This window comes from Mytilus californianus, unplaced genomic scaffold, assembly GCF_021869535.1.
Source record: "Mytilus californianus isolate M0D057914Y unplaced genomic scaffold, xbMytCali1.0.p SCAF_2, whole genome shotgun sequence".
In the NCBI taxonomy this organism is placed as follows: Eukaryota; Metazoa; Mollusca; class Bivalvia; order Mytilida; family Mytilidae; genus Mytilus; species Mytilus californianus.
The window spans coordinates 7,941,217-7,961,382 of NW_026262668.1; the positions used below are offsets into that span (position 1 = coordinate 7,941,217).

A 20,166-nucleotide genomic window follows, 5' to 3' on the forward strand; every position below is an offset into this window, starting at 1 on the left:
GATCCATTCACTTAAACTAAAGTTATAGTGCGAAAACCAATGCGTATTTGGACGACGACGACGTCATACCAATATACGACCGCAAAATTTTTTGCGGTCGTATAAAAATTAATGTGTTCTTGATGTTGGTTCCAGTAAGAATTTTTTTCTTTCAAATTATCATACCATGAAGCAAAGCATATCATTTTGATGTTAATCTAAACAAACTTGTTCATTTGGTAAGGAAAATAATCATCAGAAATTTCAATGTTTTATAACTTAAAATATACCAAAATAAACAAGTACTTTTGAAAGATGGAGTTATACATGCAAAATTGAATGTTAAATGTAATTAAATTATCTACATTTAAATTACTTGTTCAAACATATAGTATATACGTCATTGAGAATTATTTATTATCATTTGAATTGTTACAAAAAAGTATTTTTAAGTGCACACCAAAGTGCTCCTCAGTAAGGAGTTTTATAAATATAACAGGTGAGACAGATGATCATATTATATTGATGCAATAATATATTGCAGAAGGTATAAACAGTTACTTTTTTCTCCATCATTGTTAAAAAATAAATTTGTTGAGTGCTACTATGTCAGGAGGATTATAAAATACAAGAAGTAAAACAGGAAGTGAATCCTGTTATGTTCAAAGTACAAATTTCTTTGATTCTTCTTTAAATTTCATACTCATGGTTTTGAAACAAAACATTTTTTACCAATTAAGTCAAAACTATGTATGCCTTTAAAATTGTTCAAGATTTTATTTTTTATGTTATGCCTACTGAAATAATTTTTAAACATTACAAATGGATAACATGTGGACATTTCATTCTGTTATAAATATCTAGTATTTGTTCAGTTATCTTAAATCCACTAATTAGCAGTAAACAATCATTAACAAAGGTGATAAAACTGCCAAAGCATTAGGTATTTAACTTAATCCCATTGTCAGTTAATAGTGTTATACAATCAGGTAACAATTTTATCGGAAACGCGGAAACGCCGGTAGGCATGAAATTTGGAAATTTTATTTTTTTGAAAAGGCAGAGGGGTGCATTCTTTTACTTTGGAGGGCAGAAGGGCGGGCCGCCCTTCTATTTAGGGCAGACGGGAACACTGTGTAAAAAATCTTTGTACTGCATACACAAAAATCCCAATATTAATGTTATTTGTAAAGTCACAAAACTCTACTGGTTGGAAACAAGCTGCAAACCAATTCTTATCATTGCTTATACCACTATGTAACAGTATGAAAACAAATAAATGTTCATGATATCTTTAATCAAGCACTGACGCATAAAAAATTTAACATTAAGACAACAAAAAGTGTTGACATAAACAATGCTTTAGTCTGCTTTCTATTCCATATTTCATATATGTAAGTTTTAAGGGATAAATGACTTATTAGTGTTATCAAATTATATGAATAACAATGTCTAAAATGAAAAAAAAAAGCTTATGAACAATGGAGAAAATTTGAATTCATTTTGTTGTAAAAATTTTCAATGATTTGTTTATTAAGTCCAATACATCAGTGTTTGAAGTGTTTCTTTGTTTTTGGTCTTTAGTCGACCTCTTCAATGGTTGGTCCACCACTTCCACCAGTGCCACCAGCACCAGGTGCACCACCTGCTGGTCCACCAGCTCCACCAAAGTTTGGCATACCACCACCTGGGGCTCCACCAGCAGCCTGGTACAGTTTGGTGATGATTGGATTGCAAACTCCCTCAAGTTCTTTCTGTTTGTGTTCAAATTCTTCCTTCTCGGCCAGATTGTTGGCATCCAACCATTTAATGATTTCGTCACACTTGTCCATGATTTCCTTTTTGTCACTTTCACTGATTTTATCCTTGAGTTTTTCATCTTCAACTGTTTGTTTCATGTTAAATGAGTAGCTTTCTAGACTATTTTTAGCAGAGATACGATCCTTCTGTTTCTCATCTTCTGCCTTGTATTTCTCAGCATCGTTGACCATGCGTTCAATTTCTTCTTTGCTCAAACGACCTGAAGTATAAAATGAAATTGAAGTCATGCATCATATCAGATTCAGTTCTTTCCCTTCCTGTAATAACTTGTATTTTCTGTTGGAGCTACAGATTTTAAAACTAGCCAGCATGGCAAAGAACTGCAATAGCTAAAGGCCTTTATCAATGACATACCTCATACTACCAATATTGATTACACTGGTGCGTTGAAATTCACCATTACAATATGTATAACAGGTTTAGTTGCTGTCCTTACTAATAATAAATGAGAAATTCACACAGAAAAACAAAAAATAATTTGAAACATGAAAATGAGATCAAGGCCACTGGAGATGACAGATGGAAACTTCACAATATAAAGAGATATGCATGTCTAAATGTATGAAGCATCAAGGTATTCTACCTTTTGAAATATGAAGCTTTAAACAAATAGTTTACACCTTCGCCCGATTGTAATCCAGATGTCTGGCAGGCAAGACAAACTATTTTGCATATCATATTGATTGTAGTTTGCTTAATGACATTCAATGGCAAATATTTCATGCATGCTCAGGAATCAGGACAATAATTTTTTTTTTTTTTTTTATAACCTAAAATAGTGTGGTTTCAATAAAGACAGAAATTTGGAACCATGATGATTCAGACTTCCAAGGAAGGTCTAGATACCATCACATAGACAACAGGCATGTCCTCTGGTGGAAACCGCGAATGAATGGTTAAGTTATCATCATCACCATACATGGTCCAAATTCCTGTCATTTACATTTACAGTAGTTTCAGTGAAGTTTTTGTCCGAGTATAGGACTGCAGAATGTGATAAAAAAAAGTGCATTATGTGTATCACATTATACCAGAAATTATGAGATAGCAACAAAACACTTTAAACAATATGGTACATGTAACTGGTCACTTCCGAAAGTGTACTTTAGCAACCATGCATTTTTGTGGCACTGAAAGTGACCTTTTAACAACCCATTTGGTTATTCTTATTGTGTGCCGAACTGGTGTTTTTTATGTTTTCAAACATGTCATATGATGTTCAGAGAAAATTAAGATAAGGCATGAAAACAGCACAATCAAAATGAAACCTGGCTACAATAGCTGTTTTTGGAACAACTGACTGGCTTTTTCTGTAAACTAGTTTATAGAGTATCTGCACTCCCATAAGCCATGATAAGGGACCAAATCAATCTCAATCTCACATTTTATCATCAACTATTGAATTCAATATCAGCTGTCTAGCTGTGGGTACATTACTTCAGTAAAATTACCTAAGCATGAATTAAATCCTGTTTAAATGTCAACCATTATAACTGATTTCTATTTCACTCCATAGAATACATTTTGTTGCTTTTCTAAACTGCTCACTAATAAACTGCAGTTGACTATAACTGATATTAAATTACAAGCTAATGTAAGTGTGAACAATGATGACTCAGACTTCCAAGGAAGGTCTAGACACCATCACATAGACAACAGGCATGTCCTCTGGTGGAAACCGCGAATGAATGGTTGATGTATCATCATCATCATACATTGTCACACTGAGATTAAGCAAAGACAAAATCTTACCATTGTCATAAGTAATAATCATACATTGTACATTGTCAAAATGAGATCACACAATCACAAAATCTTACCTTTGTCATTAGTGATGGTGATTTTGTTCTCCTTTCCAGTACTCTTATCTACTGCAGATACATTCAGGATACCATTGGCATCAATGTCAAAGGTCACTTCAATCTGGGGCACTCCTCTTGGTGCTGGAGGTATTCCAGTCAATTCAAATTTTCCAAGCAAGTTGTTGTCTTTGGTCATAGCTCTCTCTCCTTCATAAACCTGGATCAATACACCAGGCTGATTGTCAGAGTAGGTAGTGAAGGTTTGCGTCTGTTTTGTTGGAATGGTTGTATTACGTTTGATTAGAGCTGTCATCACACCTCCAGCTGTTTCAATACCAAGAGACAGTGGGGTAACATCTAACAATAACAAGTCTTGTACTTCTTCAGACTTGTCACCTGACAAAATGGCTGCCTGTACAGCTGAAAAAGACAGTAATCTATGTAAACTCTGTACCCAGCAATAATAAATGTACATACATGTAAAATGATTTGTACCTTCTGCATCATCTAAAGAACAGACAGCATTTACTTTCAAACAAAACAAACATCCTGGACACATTATACTTCTGTTGACAATGTAATGTTTCTTGCAAGATGATACGAAAAAGATTAACTTTTTTTTAACCTATTTTACATATGATGGTTTGGTTTTTTCTTTCCTTTAATAAATGTCTAGTGGCAAATATTTCATGCATATACAGGACAATATTTTTAATAAGAATTGTATGGTTTCTGCAAAGACAAGACACAAGATAAAGAGAAATTTGGAACCATGATGATTCAGACTTCCAAGGAAGGTCTAGATACCATCACATAGACAACAGGCATGTCCTCTGGTGGAAACCGCGAATGAATGGTTGGTGTTTCATCATCACCATACATGGTCCAAATTCCCATCATTTAACATTGATAAAAAGAACATAATTTCAAATGTTTAATACCTGCACCATATGCTACAGCTTCATCAGGGTTAATGGATTTGTTTAATTCTTTGCCATTGAAAAAGTCCTGAAGTAACTTCTGGATTTTTGGAATTCTTGTTGATCCGCCTACCAAGACAATGTCATGGACAGCACCCTTGTCTAGTTTGGCATCACGTAGAGCTTTTTCAACTGGCTCCATGGTTCCTCTGAAAAGATCTGCATTCAATTCCTCAAACCTGGCTCTTGTGATGCTTGTGTAAAAGTCAACTCCTTCATACAGAGAGTCAATCTCAACACTTGCTTGTGTGCTTGAGGAAAGGGTTCTCTTTGCCCTTTCACAAGCAGTTCTCAGACGTCGGACAGCACGCTTGTTTTCACTAATGTCTTTTTTGTGCTTGCGTTTGAATTCTTGAATGAAATGATTGACCATTCTGTTGTCAAAGTCTTCACCACCCAAGTGAGTATCACCAGAGGTTGATTTAACTTCAAAAATACCATCCTCAATTGTAAGGATTGACACATCAAAAGTTCCACCACCCAAGTCAAAGATGAGTACATTTCTTTCTCCACCAACCTAGATGGATCCAAATTAATCCTTTATTAATAATAAATCAATGTAATCATATATAGCACTTTGGAAACATGGTTTAACACTCAAGCTGTCAGCGCTTAAAAGGAAACAAGCATTCTGTATGTATACTGCATGGCAATACATAGTCCCCTACCGGTTAAAAATTCATTGTATTGGAACAAAATTCTTACTTGATCTATAACTTGTCATGGTGTATACTTAATAACAAAAATATCAAGTCAATATCTTCAAGCATGACAAAAAAAAATCATTTTAGTGAATTTTCTAAGTCAAAGGACCATAGCTCTGTACAAAATCATCATACCGGACCAAAATTCGAACTTGATCTGTAACTTGTCATGATAAAACAATACACCAAATATCAAATCAATATCTTTAAGCATGAAGAAAAAAAGTGTGGAAAACTGATTTGCCGGACTGACAGATGGGACAGACGGACATAGTGCAAACCTAACATCCCCTTCGACTACGTCAGTAGGGGACTAAAAAATATCACCATTGGCCACTACTCAAAGCTTTTACATGTATGCAGGGGAACCCTAAACATGCTTTTAAGGGGCTTAACTGATATTTATTCTAACTTATATTTAATGACATTCAAACATGTCAAAAGTGTTCATTTATTATCAAGTATAAATGTATATTTGTTATATTCAAACAACATCTTGAGCCAAATAACTGATATTAGTTAATAGACAAAACAAAATAATCTAAAAAAAAAAAAAAAAAAAAATCGCCCATTCTATGTTATTTACTGAAGACCTCTTAACAGATGAAAAATCCTACTTACTTTCTTATCTAAACCATAAGCAATAGCAGCTGCAGTTGGCTCATTGATAATACGTAGAACATTCATTCCAGAGATGGTACCTGCATCCTTTGTTGCCTGCCTTTGTGAATCATTAAAATAAGCTGGTACTGTAATGACACTGTTGTTGACTAACTGTAATAGAATAAAACATTTTAAGATTAATATACAAATTTAATCTTGGGAATTTTATGCAGCTGTCATACAAGCGAGAGGTTTAGCTAGCTAATAAACCAGATTTAATCCACCATTTTCTACACAAGAAAATGCCTGTACCAAGTCAGGAATATGACAGTTGTTATCCATTCATTTGATGTGTTTGAGCTTTTGATTTTGCCATTTGATTGGGGACTTTCCTTTTTGAATTTTCCTCAGAGTTCATTATTTCTGTTATTTTATTTTTCTCTTGGTGTTTCAATGCACATGATTAAGTACATTTCAGATAGGAGAGTTGTGTCATTAATGGTTGCTTTCAGTGGTAACAGATGGGTAAACCTCCAACTGGTCCCCCGTGACAACATGTGGATATGCCTTTTCTTTCAATATTTCATTAACCCTTTCCTCCATGGAATTTTTTTTTTTACATACTTGATTTGCATAGGATTTTTCATTAAAATGCTGAAAATATGCTTACTTTAATGAAATATTGACTGTACCTCTAATAGACCAGTTAGACATTTGAAATTTTTGTCAGTTATACATTTAAGTCAGATCTTCAAAATTTACTAAAAAAAAATTTTTTAATATTGTTGCCATGGTAACAGATTTATCCAAATATAAAATTAAAATGGTTAAATTTTGGGTTAAATCTTGTAATATCAATTTGTTTCTAAGAAAACAATGAGAGAATTGAATGTACATAAATAATCTGAATGGAAACTTTATTTTCTTTAAAATTTGTCTATTTTTTTCCTCATAGCAACAGAAGTATTTCCGTAGCAACCAAAGAAAATTGTGATTAAAATTTGAATTTAAAAAAAAAATTGGTGAAAATATTTAAAAATAAGGTTTTTACAGGTTAATCAAGATGACTCATATATTGGAATATATTATGGAAAATAATATTGTACATTATTTTTCCCTAGCAACAGTTTCTGTTCATACCAACCAACTGAAATCCTCTATAATAAGTAAAAAATGATCAGTTGACAGTTAGATATTTTGGATGATAACAAATGGAAACTTTTTATCACAACATTGCTCTTGAAAAAGATTTAACATATGTGTGCTCCTAGCATCCAAATAAGGCCCAAGAATCAGACTGAAAAGTAGGTGCTTAGGCCAACAAATTAGAAAATGCATTATTAGTTATCAGATATCTTGTTTCTAAAAGAAAATCTATGATGTTTGCGAAGTTGTTTAACAAAGACCTTTTTGTATACTAGTAGTGATAAATATCACAGTTTGAAAAGGCAATATGAAAATAATAGCATGTGGTATAGTTTCTTTTTATTACATTTTTGTACACCATTTTGCATCTGGTTTTAGTTGTGTTCAATGGAACACTGACACTGTCATTGTTAACAACATGCTGATTATGCATATGCCTGTTTCTCTTTGTAAAGTCCCCTTGAAAATGTAACATCAATCCTGAAATCTAGAAGGGTATTAAACTTTTTCCTATGTTGATATCCTGCTGTGCGTTTCATCACAATTTGAATTTATAAAAAATAAAAACATTATTTCAATTTAGGTTTTTTCCTATAAAGGCAAACCCCTTCCCCTCCAGAAATAACAATACATTAACTTGAAAGAATTCAGCTAACCTCTTCCCCAGGGTTAGGTATTTTCTTTGCATCATTCCTTCTTCTAGATACACAGAAGATTTGAAAGAAAAAAGATGAAGGAAAGGTTCCATTCATTTGTAAAACACGAATCATACATATATGCATATCTTTCAAAATCTACAATAGATAGCCATTACATTGATTGGTTGTTTGTTTCACGTGCAGTGGCAAATATTTCATGCATATTCAGAAGGAGGTCCTTATAAATCCTTATTTGTTTACCTCTTCTCAATGCTAGTCTTCTAAAGATCTTTCTGTAGACTGTTTTGCATACAATAATGAAATAAGGAAATGTGGTAAGATTGCCAATGTGACAACTTTTCAACAGTCCAAATGATGTGGATGTAAGACAATGACCATTCATAGTTTATGTGTTATGCATGTTATGACAAAATGTGAAGCAATCCACACTAGAAAACCAATGGCCTGATTTATGCTAAAAGGGTAAACAAAAAGATGATAGACAGCAACCAACAACAACCACGGAATAATAGGCTTCTGACTTTGGACAGAAACATACATAATGTGGTTGTGTTAATTATGATTATGAGCGCACATTACTCCCCAAAGAGAGGCAAAAGTAGAAATAAACTGACAACACAATGGTAAACAACGAAAAAGAAAAAAGACAACAGTATACAAAACACTATATAGAAAACTTAAGACTGTGCAACACAAACTTGGGCAGTGATTCAAATAGACAATAACTGTGGATAGTGTCCACATGTGGACACAGATGATGTCCCCGCTTGCATATCATATAGTTATAAAGGGACATAACTGAAGAACGGTAAAAGTGACGCTACCCAAATTTGAACTTGATCTGAGTTTTGTGGTAATAAGCATTGTGTGTAAGTCTCATAAAATTTGGTTGAGGCTAACTTAAGTGGAGAACAGAAACTAAAATTCAGCAATTTTTCTATTTGTAAACATGCATAACTCTAGAACGGTTGTGTATAAGTTTTATAACATTTAGTTGAGACAAACTAAAAAATTCAGCAATTTTTATGATAATAAAGGGACACAACACTAGAATGGTAAAAGTGTCGCCACCAAATTTCGTACTTAATCTGTATCATGTAGTAATAAGCATTGTGTATCAGTTTCATAACATTTGGTTGAGGCAACATAAAGTTAGAAAACGGAAACAAAAAATTTGTACTTGATCTTAGTTTTGTGGTAATGAATATTGTGTATAGCATAACTCAATAATGGTTAAAGTGACACTACCCAAATTCAAACTTGATCTGTGTTTTGTGGTAATAAGCATTGTGTATAAGTTTCATAACATTTGGTTGAGGCAAACTCAAGTTAGAGAACGGAAACCAATTTTGGGATGTACGTACGTACGTACAGACGGACAAGGGTAAAACTTAATGCCCCCACCGCTACGGCAGGGGCATAAAAATAGGAATAAAATGTAAAAGTCTGCTTTGAATGGCTTGAATCGATGTAGATAGGAGTGCTAAGCATCCATCCAAACACATGCTCTTTAATGGCTGATTTGCCTCATTAGATTGGCAAGAAGTACATATAAAATAAAATGCTTCGCTGGGGCGCAGCTTGATACGACCGCAGAGGTCGAACCCTGAACAGTTGGGGCAAGTATGGACACAACATTCAAGCTTGATACAGCTCTGAATTTGGATTGTTATTAAATATTTGACACAGCATAGGTTTCTGACACAGAAAGAATGTGGTCTAAGAACTTGAATTTTTTTAATTTACCTATTATGGTCCAATGTCCAAAATCAAAATACATGGTTAGATTCAGCATATCAAAGAACCCCATATATTCAATTTTTGTTAAAATCAAACAAAGTTTAATTTTGGACCCCAACTTGGACAAACTTGAAAACTGGGCCCATAATCAAAAATCTAAACACATGTTTAGATTCAGCATATCAAAGAACCCCAATTCAATTTTTGCTAAAATCAAACTAAGTTTAATTTTGGACCCTTTGGACCTTAATGTAGACCAATTTAAAAAACGGGACTTAAAATTAAAAATCTAAATACACGGTTAGATTTGGAATATCAAAGAACCCCAATAATTCAATTTTTGATGAAATCAAACAAAGTTTAATTTTGGACCCTTTTGACCTCAATATGAACCAATTTGATAGCGGGGCCCACAAATAAAAAATCTAAATTCATGGTTAGATTCAGCATATCAAAGAACCCCATATATTCAATTTTTGTTGAAATCAAAAAAAGTTTAATTTTGGACCCCAACTTGGACAAACTTGAAAACTGGGCCCATAATCAAAAATCTAAACACATGTTTAGATTCAGCATATCAAAGAACCCCAAGAATTCAATTTTTGTTAAAATCAAACTAAGTTTAATTTTGGACCCTTTGCACCTCAATGAAGACCAATTTAAAAAACAGGACCCAAATTAAAAATCTAAAAACACGGTTAGATTTGGCATATCAAAGAACCCCAATAATTCAATTTTCGATGAAATCAAACAAAGTTTAATTTTGGACCCTTTTGACCTCAATATGAACCAATTTGATAGCGGGGCCTATAAATAAAAAATCTAAATACATGGTTAGATTCAGCATATCAAAGAACCTCATATATTCAATTTTTGTTGAAATCAAACAAAGTTTAATTTTGGACCCCAATTTGGACCAACTTGAAAACTGGGCCCATAATCAAAAATCTAAATACATGTTTAGATTCAGCATATCAAAGAACCCCATATATTCAATTTTTGTTGAAATCAAACAAAGTTTAAATACTGGACCCTATCTTGGACCAACTTGAAAACTGGGCCCATAATCAAAAATCTAAACACATGTTTAGATTCAGCAAATCAAAGAACCCCAAGAATTCAATTTTTGTCAAAATCAAACTAAGTTTAATTTTGGACCCTTTGGACCTCAATGTAGACCAATTTAAAAAACAGGACCCAAATTTAAAAACCTAAATACACGGTTAGATTTGGAATATCAAAGAACCCCAATAATTCAATTTTAGATGAAATCAAACAAAGTTTAATTTTGGACCCTTTTGACCTCAATATGAACCAATTAGATAACGGGGTCCACAAATAAAAAATCTAAATACATGGTTAGATTCAGCATATCAAAGAACCCCATATATTCAATTTTTGTTGAAATCAAACAAAGTTTAATTTTGGACCCCAATTTGGACCAACTTGAAAACTGGGCCAAAAATCAAAAATCTAAATACATGTTTAGATTCAGCATATCAAAGAACCTCATATATTCAATTTTTGCTAAAATCAAACAAAGTTTAATTTTGGACCCTTTGGACATTAATGTAGACCAATTTGAAAACTGGACCCAAAATTAAAAATCTAAATACACTGTTAGATTCGGCATAACAAATAAATAAATGTGATCAAAGATTTTACAAATCTAATGCGCCATACTGTGCAATTAAAGATTACTTCTTGAAATTTTTCAATATTTGAAATTTGAAAAAAAAATAATATTTGAAGAATAATTCTTTTTAATTTCTGAAATCTGAAATGAGAAAAAATTGGCCCCCCACAATTTCTTTTTATCCCCCCCCCCCTTTTTCCCCCCAAAAAATTCTTTCCCTCAAGATATGGTCATAATCTCAATTCAAATTTCCAATGGAGTTGGCAACCATAATTACCCATTTAAATTTACCATAGTGCTAACTTAATCTATTTTATAATAGAATTAATAAAAATATAGTGTCTAATCTTTCATATGGATTTTTTTGTTAAAAAAAAAGATGAAAACATTTGCAGATATTTTTACTGGTCTTCCTTTATAAATATGCATTTCTTTAAACAAAATTTAAAAGCAGTGTAAGGGAAGTAACCAAAACGTTATATTTGGATTACCTCCCTTACACTGTTTTAGATTATCTTTATTGTTCATTAACCATTACTTTATACATAATTTAAAAGCAGTGTAAGGGAGATAATTTCAATGATGTATTTGATTTATCTCCCTTACACTGCTTTAAATTATGTTTTGTACTAAAGTATTTGTCCATTAACCAGGACAACCTTGTTTTTCCCCCTTTTTTGCCCCTAATTCCTAAACGGTTTGAGCCATAACCCCCCAAAGCAAATCCTAACCATCCCTTTGTGGTATGGAAACTTGTAGTATAATTTCAGAGAGATCCATACACCGTTCCACAGTTATTGTCTGGAAACTAGAAAATGCTCATTTTTGGCCCCTTTTTGGCCCCTAATTCCTTAACTGTTGGTACCATAACCCCCAAAATCAATCCCAACCTTCCTTTTGTGGTATTTAACCTTATGGTCAAATTTCAAAAAGATCCATTCACTTAAACTAAAGTTAGAGTGCGAAAACCAATATGTATTCGGACGACGACGACGCCGTCATACCAATATACGACCACAAAATTTTTTTGCGGTCGTATAAAAAATAAAAAAAAACAAAACAAGTGAGTGAGTGAGTGAGTGAGTATTGATCTAAGAGTACACAGTTACTGAAAGCTAGTTTAAAGCCAATTAATTATAACTATTAATAGGTTTTTTTTTTCTCCCAGACTAACAAAGTATTAGTCATTAACAGCCAGTGGAAGTAGAAAACAAGTTCCTCAAAAATCAACTTGAAAAAAATTTGCAACATACAATGTATGAACATGACATGTTCTTTCATCAAAGTTTAGGATACTAATATTATTTGATATTCCTGTTGTTCCTCTACTAAACATTAATAATAAGATGTGCTGATCAGTTGGTTGCTTAAATTTAAGGTAGCTTTTAATCAAATGATTAACTACATTTTTACTTCTATCTTGAATTTTGATTCTCTGAAACCCGAAATACGGCGAAAATCGTGAAGAGAAAAATGCACGTATGTCTGTTCTTTTAGTCTGACATATTTTATAAATGGGAAGTGAACCGCAAAGTTAAGGCTCTAATTTGTTAGTCAAATTGTTACTACTAAAACAAAGTGGTTCACGGAACCATATGCCTTCATAATTGTTGAAATAAACATCGCGGAAAAAATATTCATCTTTTGTTTGTGTAAACATCACTGTAAAAACGGTAAATTCTATTGGTGGGCGGGGCTTAGAATCACAACTTACGGATGCTGAATATTGTTGCATAATTCGCTATTCTCGTTAATTTAATTGAAGAACTTAAAATAATTATGATTGAAACTTAAATGTCACTTTCTATAAGCAAAAACATTGAAAGATTGTACGTTGAAAGATTTTTTTGTGGTCATTAAAATTTGTATGTTCCCGCCCACTTAATGACTCGCCGGAAGTCGTATAATGGGATTCCCCAAACACTTTTACATTTTACAAGTTGCTATATTTGTTCACTCAATGGGTCAGAAAAGAATTGTATGGACTCGACTGCATATCTCCGCGTTGTTCATTAAATTTCTGATATTTCAACGTGTTTAAAAAAAAAATGCTTTTGTTGCAATAATGTACGACTCCAAAACGAGAAAAGCGGCAGTCAACACTCGGAGTTTCAAAATAAAGTTTTTCTTACGGAAAATAATTTTTTACGCAAACTGTATCGTAAACATTGATTATTAGGTATTTTATAACCAGTTGGTATTAATAACCAACAATAAATGTAGTTAACGTGACAATGTCAGTGTTCTGAAACTTGGTTGTCAACAAGAACTTCGAAAAAATGGCGACGGCTATTTATAAAAAAAATCGGCACGTTTAAAGTATTAATGCATTGCGAAAACAAATATTTCATCAATGAAATTCAAGTCAGATGTTTTTATGAATATCCTTTTTATATTGGATACAAATTTTATTAAGTCTGATACAGACATTTCGTAGTCAAAGTGTTTCAACTGAGGTACTATACAGAGGCGTCAAAAGGCGTCATTATGGAGTAAAGGGGGTGGCGTCAAAAGGCGTCATTATGGAGGAAAGGGTTAAAAGAATTGACTATACATCATTTGAACATTACAATATGAAAGATAATAACTAATCTCTAAAAACCAAGGTGATAATACTAACCTTTCCCAGATATGCTTCTGCTGTTTCTTTCATTTTTACAAGCACCATTGATGAAATTTCCTCTGGGAAAAATGTTTTTGATTCTCCTTTGTATTCCACAGTAATTTTTGGTTTGGTGGCATCATTGACAACAGTGAAAGGCCAATGCTTCATGTCTGATTGTACTGTAGCGTCATCAAACTTTCTACCAATCAATCTTTTGGCATCTGTTAAAATATAGAAAAAATATTGTTAAACAGCAATTTTTAACATGATTATGGTTTATTTAATGTCCAGTGGAAAATATTTCATACATGTTCAGGACATTATTTTTTATAATTGTATGATTTTATAGACTGACACAAGATGAAGAGAAATTTGGAACCATGATGATTCAGACTTCCAAGGAAGGACTAGATACCATCACATAGACAACAGACATGTCCTCTGGTGGAAACCGCGAATGAATGGTTGTTGTTTCATCATTACCATACATGGTCCAAAATTCCAGTCATTCAACACAGATAAAGAGAATAAAAAATTGGACTGTAAAACCTGCACCATATGCTACAGATTCATCAGAGTTGGTGGATTTGTTCAATTCTTTTCCATTGAAAAAATCCTTAAGTAATTTCTGGATTTTGGGAATTCTGGTTGACTTAGTTATTTACTTACATTAATGGATTGACATGCCAATGGACCTTTGGGTCATAACTCATATTCCCTGTTTCACCTGACAGCTTAAGGGATATTAAACACCAAGGAGAATATGAGCCTATATAATCTTTGAAGATTCTTTATAACATAATATGAATTTTGTACATGTACATGCTACCTTTTTAAAATAACTTACCAAAAACTGTGTTGACTGGGTTCATTGCCACTTGGTTCTTGGCAGCATCACCTATTAATCTTTCGGTGTCTGTGAAGGCAACATAGCTTGGGGTTGTTCTGTTTCCTTGATCATTAGCAATGATTTCAACTTTGCCATGTTGGAATACTCCAACACAAGAGTAAGTAGTTCCAAGATCTATTCCAATTGCTGGTCCTGTTTTTGCCATGTTGCTGTAATATAGAATATTTCATAATTGTATTTATCTTAATTTGAAATAAACCCATCAGAATATTAATTGTCTTGAAGAGGAAGGACCTTTAATACAGGGGTTGACACCAACTTTAAACAGGTAGACTAGAAAAAAAATAAATGACTAGTCCTTCTAGTGGAGGCTGGGTTTGTGATTGGGGGGGGGTTAGCCCTCCCCAAGAAAATAAGATGCAAAATCCTGCATTTTGATAGCTTCTGCAGTGTGTGAAACCTCCGCTCGCCTACAGCGAGTAAAAAACGAATATGGCGAGCACTGATACTTGGTAACTCGCCGATGTGACGAGTGATATAAAATACTTCAACTGGACAGAAAAAAAAAATTATCTGGCCAGTTGAAGTATTTTGACAGTTGTCAGGCCTTATATTGTCAAAGGTTCATAGATATAGGAAGATGTGGTATGAGTGCCAATGAGACAACTCTCCATCCAAGTTACAATTTATAAAAGTAAACCATTATAGGTCAAGGTACGGCCTTCAACACGGAGCATTGGCTCACACCGAACAGCAAGCTATAAAGGGCCCCAAAAAATTACTAGTGTAAAACCATTCAAACGTAAAAACCAACGGTCTAATCTATATAAAAACGAGAAACACGTATGAATTTTAAGTCTGTTGAACTAATTTCAATGTGCAGTGTTTCTAGAAATGATATTCCTAGCTCCTGAACAGTTTATTTATCGTGATTGGCAAACTAAAACATTATTATGATGAACTTGACACTTCATTGAATCAGCATGATAAAACCTACTATACGATCCCCACCTCACATATTTTAATTTCTTGACACGACTAAAATAAACGTATTATGCATACAGTTGGGTATCAGTGGGTTACAAATGAAACATTTAATATTTATTTTACCTTCTTATGGTCCATGTATGTTTATTTTAAGCAAAATACAGGATCGACATTGTATTTGTTGACCAGATTTGAAAGCCATTTTTTATACTTTTCTGAATGTTCAACAAGTTCAATCTGGAGGCAAATTATGAAATAGTAATTTCAAGACGGAATAGTTTTAAAGGCTAAATAATTTAAACAAACAAAAGGAACTTAACAAAAAAGCAAAACCAGAAACTAAACCTAAATAGGCTTTGGTGCAGAACAGTGAAATTATTCATGTTTTTTTAAATAAAAAATGTGATAATTATAGTAGAACAGGCTGCTCAATAACTCTTATCAAATAAGATTTATCCATAATCATTGGAATAAGGAAGTCTTTTGACTTCTCAGTTGTGGTAAAAATGTATTTGAAACCCCTCTCCTAAGGTAATCACAAGATAAGTCATCTTCGCTAGCCAAGGGTTACGATCCACTTCCCTCCTCTCCACCCTTGGCAGATTAAGCCAACATTTGTGATAACAATGTTCGACATCTATCGGTAGATTAAAGTCACGCCCATTCCGAATACATTATTCTTGACCAATGGTAGCACTTGAACTCTTCAATTTGGAGGTAAAAACACGGTAGCGTCTAGATTCTACACACTTGGTAAAGCAGGAAACGAAACTATACGTTGACATTCATGCATTTGTGCAAGAAACATACACAGGAACTTCTATTAGTTGATTAAAAACATTCAAATTGTCACTAAATATAGTCGTATGTTTAGGGATGTAAAGACTTGTTGCACAATAAGCACGTGGCAATTGTTTACATACACTTTCTACATTTACACGTGATCATGTTATAGGCGCTTTTTGATTGGATGCAGCGAGTTTCGACTGCAACCAATGAAAATCATTACCTTGTGTCTCCGAAATTCTATCTCAATCTGCCAAGCGTGGAGAGGAGGGAAGTGGATCGTAACCCTTGGCTAGCGAAGATGAAGATAAGTAGACTGCTCCCTTATATTACTGAGACTACTATATCATCATTGCTATATGTAAGTAGTAATTTAAATTGTCGTTACCAGTTATATATAGATTTAAATAATGAACATAAGTACATACATTTAATAAGTGGAATGGAATAATATGTTTTAATAATTATGTATGAAAAAGATGGCTAGTTCCAAAAGTAAATCACTCTGGCGAGTGGAATTTCAATATGGCAAGTTGAAATGAAAAGCTGCTCGCCAATTTGGCAAGTAAGGAAAAAAAAAGTTTCACACACTGCTTCTGAGATTTTTTGTCTCAAATTTACATTTTAAATGTTTTATTTTCAATGATAAATGTGGGTCTGGATTTTTATTTTTTTAAGGGGGGGAGGGGGTCTTTCATTTCTGTATTTTTTTTTTTAAATTGGCAATTTTTATCTATTCTTTATATTTTAGCACCTCATTATTCTCTATTCTTTATTTTTTTGTCATTTTTCTCTTATCTTTATTTTTTTTGTCCATTTTTCTCTATTCTTTATATTTTTTCTATCCATGTTAACCCCCATCCACACCCTCACATCCCATTAAAATTATTAGCTTGCTATAAATAACCAAATACAGCGTGTCTTTAATTTGGGTATTTTCCCCGCCTAAAAGCACATGGCTCCCAACAAATGTAAACACAAAAATTTTGCATGTGACCATGATTTGTTTGCAGGATTAGTACCGATTACTGCTTCTATCAATTTAATTTGGATATAGATATTCAATTTAAGGTACAGTCAAGCATTTGCATTTTTAGAATAGTTTGCATACAATTTTTAATTTTCAACTTGGTCATACGATGTTCACCTTTTTTTCAAGCATGAGAGACAATGTAAATAAATGCAATCAACTATCAATGTAATTCCTTTAGGCAGTGTTTCACCAATTAATTTCTCAATTGCCACAGACTTTGAGAATGCATATGGTACTAAAGTCGGCCTAAAAAGTACGATGCCATTTTGGAGGTCCAAGTGAGCAAATTCCCTCACAACTCGGCCAATTTCAACTTGCTATACTGAACGCTAGACTTTAGAAAAAGTTTTTTTTTCTTTGAACAAGTCTCATTTCTTTTGGACTAGCTTAATTCATCACATAGACACTACAATCTAATACAGATTTCTTATAAGACTTGTATGTATTGTATGTTTCAATTTGGTTAGTAAAATAAGAAAATATCCCTAAAAATTGTCGACCAAGGGAAATAACTAAACTGAGTCTTTCAAAATCTATCAATTGACAGAACGCAAGAATATATGTTTTGCCTTATAATTAAATTTGTTTCAACATAATACTTTTCATAGTTAATGTGTAGTGTTCCTGGAATATTTTGTTCTTAAAACAGGACTACATGTACATGCACAATGGGTATGAATTAAAAATGCTGGGTTTACTCAATTTCATATTTGGTTCCTTGTTAGAAAAATAGTAACTACAAAGTGTAAGTTAACTTATTCAAGTGTTTTCTATGATTTTGAAGGCAGAGAAATATTTTAAAATTCAGATTTTTTTAGCTTATAATCATATTAAATAAGGCACTTGGCAGGGTGTCATCTTGTTTAATAAAAATAGATATACTTAAATGAGGAAATATTTCACATTTTCCTGTACAAAATTATTACCGTACTTGCACTGTCACAGCATGTATTAACCCCCCCCCCTCCTCGACTGAACAATGACTTTGAAAAGAAATTTGAATCATTTATATACATTACACCAACCCGTTAATATTAATTTGTATAATCAATATTACTTGGCAAAATAAAATATTTTCAGTTGAGAAAATTATGTACGAGAGCTTCTAGGAGACCATTACTGCGACGCAATTTCCTTGAAAAGCTTCAGAATGGAAAGCGTTCGAGAGTTGAGAAATGATCAATAGGCTCGGTGGACTTAGATTGTACAGTATTACAGCTTGGCGAAATGAAATATGATCGTTTTTCTTTCACTTTTCAAAATGTATACGATTTGCATGGCACACAAAGGCATGGAAATAATTTTATCATGGAAAACACGTGTGCCGGCCGGTATCCGTAGTTCTTTTGAATGAAAATGTTCGTTAATAATTGTTTTACACTGACAACAACATTCGTTAATAAATATTACTTGATAGGAAACTTAATTTACCTGATTGTTTCGTTGGGCTTTGTTCTTCCTTGTTCTTGTACGCCCTGTGTCTCTTATTCTTGGAACACGCGTGACGCTGTACCACAGTTTTATCGGGAAAGGAAGTGACGTAATTCAGAATATTCCAGAAAGGTTACACGAGTCTCAACCAATCATTGTTAAGTTTCATTAGCAACTGTAGGTCACGGATAGGGGTCACGGCTGCAAATATTAGATTAATCATTAAAAGTAAATTCGAGAAAACACGATAACGAAACTAGATGATCCTAGATTTTTTTAAAATATGTTTTACTCCTTTTTGTTTGCTTCTTAAAAAATAACTTTTCAGTATAGGAAAAATATAACACTTGCTTGCACCAACTTTTTTTTCTCGGTAAAATCATTAATCAGACTAGACTTCGCGAACTTTGCCATTGAATTTTTATGCGACAATTCTTTACTTATAAAGATATTTTTCGCTCGTATTTACTGTAATATATTGTTGATTATGTCAAAGTCATGTGATTCGCTACGGTGGAGTTGACCAGTACGTCGAAAAAAGCGTCACTCAGTCATTTTGAAATTCAAATTACAGTAACACATTGCTTAGGCTGCGGATGACAAGCATGACGCCTTCAAAGCGACAAAGTATTGAGCAAGAACGTATTGACTTCTATTTCACAATTCCACCCAACAGAAAGTAATACTCTATTACCCTCTCATGAAAAAAAAAAGTTCCACAGCAATATTATTTACCTCAGTACGAAAACATGTTTAACCCCACACGCCCAGCCCATTACTAACATTGCTGAATAGTGATCCCCAGTCAGTAAGCTCTAGATATAGATTTAAAGTCTAAGGTACGGACCATTTGATTTGAGGGGGCAGTCTGAGATATTTTAGAGAAAAAATTCTGACCCTGATTTTTGCCTTAAACAAAAATTCTGTCCGTATCTGGATTGAAAACAATAATCTTGTCCACTTTTTTGCTATTAGAAAAAAAATATTTTCAACAAGATAATTTAGCATTAAATGAACATGATGAATAAAAAACGGGCGTAATTTTTTTGGGGGGTTGCATGTGAATCCCATATCTGACCGGAATGTCTGTTTCGCCGAACTGATATACTGAATACTTTTTTTAAGGCCCGACTGCAAACTGCCTGCTGGGTGTGACCTATATGTCTCCATGTGTCGACCGTCATTCACAACTTCATTGTCCTTTCCGACTCATTCGTAGCCTTTGGTTGATTTGGAACCCGGCCCTCACTTCCTTTGTTGGTTGAAACATTTCAACCAAACATTTAAAAAAAATTGCTTGTTTGTCTTTCTTCATGTCGGTCGTTTTGTAAATTTTATTGAATAGCCGTATATCTTGTTTACAACAAGAAATCTGTGAGGTTGTGCTAACTAACCATACAACAA

General features: G+C 33.2%; 1 protein-coding gene across 1 annotated transcript; it reads right to left on the minus strand.

The window, feature by feature from the left end:
• Nucleotides 1-1,255: 1,255 nt before the first annotated feature.
• LOC127729205 (heat shock cognate 71 kDa protein) lies at nucleotides 1,256-18,925 on the minus strand. Its single transcript, XM_052236910.1, has 7 exons — nucleotides 18,763-18,925; nucleotides 14,523-14,734; nucleotides 13,691-13,896; nucleotides 5,908-6,060; nucleotides 4,544-5,099; nucleotides 3,621-4,022; nucleotides 1,256-1,999 (listed from the first exon to the last, which is right to left on the minus strand). The coding sequence occupies exons 2-7, from the start codon at nucleotides 14,728-14,730 to the stop codon at nucleotides 1,560-1,562; spliced, it is 1,965 nt and encodes a 654-aa protein (XP_052092870.1). The 5' UTR covers nucleotides 14,731-14,734; nucleotides 18,763-18,925; the 3' UTR covers nucleotides 1,256-1,559.
• Between the last annotated feature and the right edge of the window lie 1,241 nt (nucleotides 18,926-20,166).

Bases quoted from the DNA above. Each gene is read 5' to 3' on its own strand.
- LOC127729205 (XM_052236910.1), bottom strand. From the start codon at position 14,730: ATGGCAAAAACAGGACCAGCAATTGGAATAGATCTTGGAACTACTTAC. The intron at 6,061-13,690 runs GTTAGTATTATC...ATTCTATTACAG, and splicing joins CAGAAGCATATCTGGGAAAG to TTAGTCAACAACAGTGTCAT. The intron at 2,000-3,620 runs GTAAGATTTTGT...TTTATACTTCAG, and splicing joins CACCATCACTAATGACAAAG to GTCGTTTGAGCAAAGAAGAA.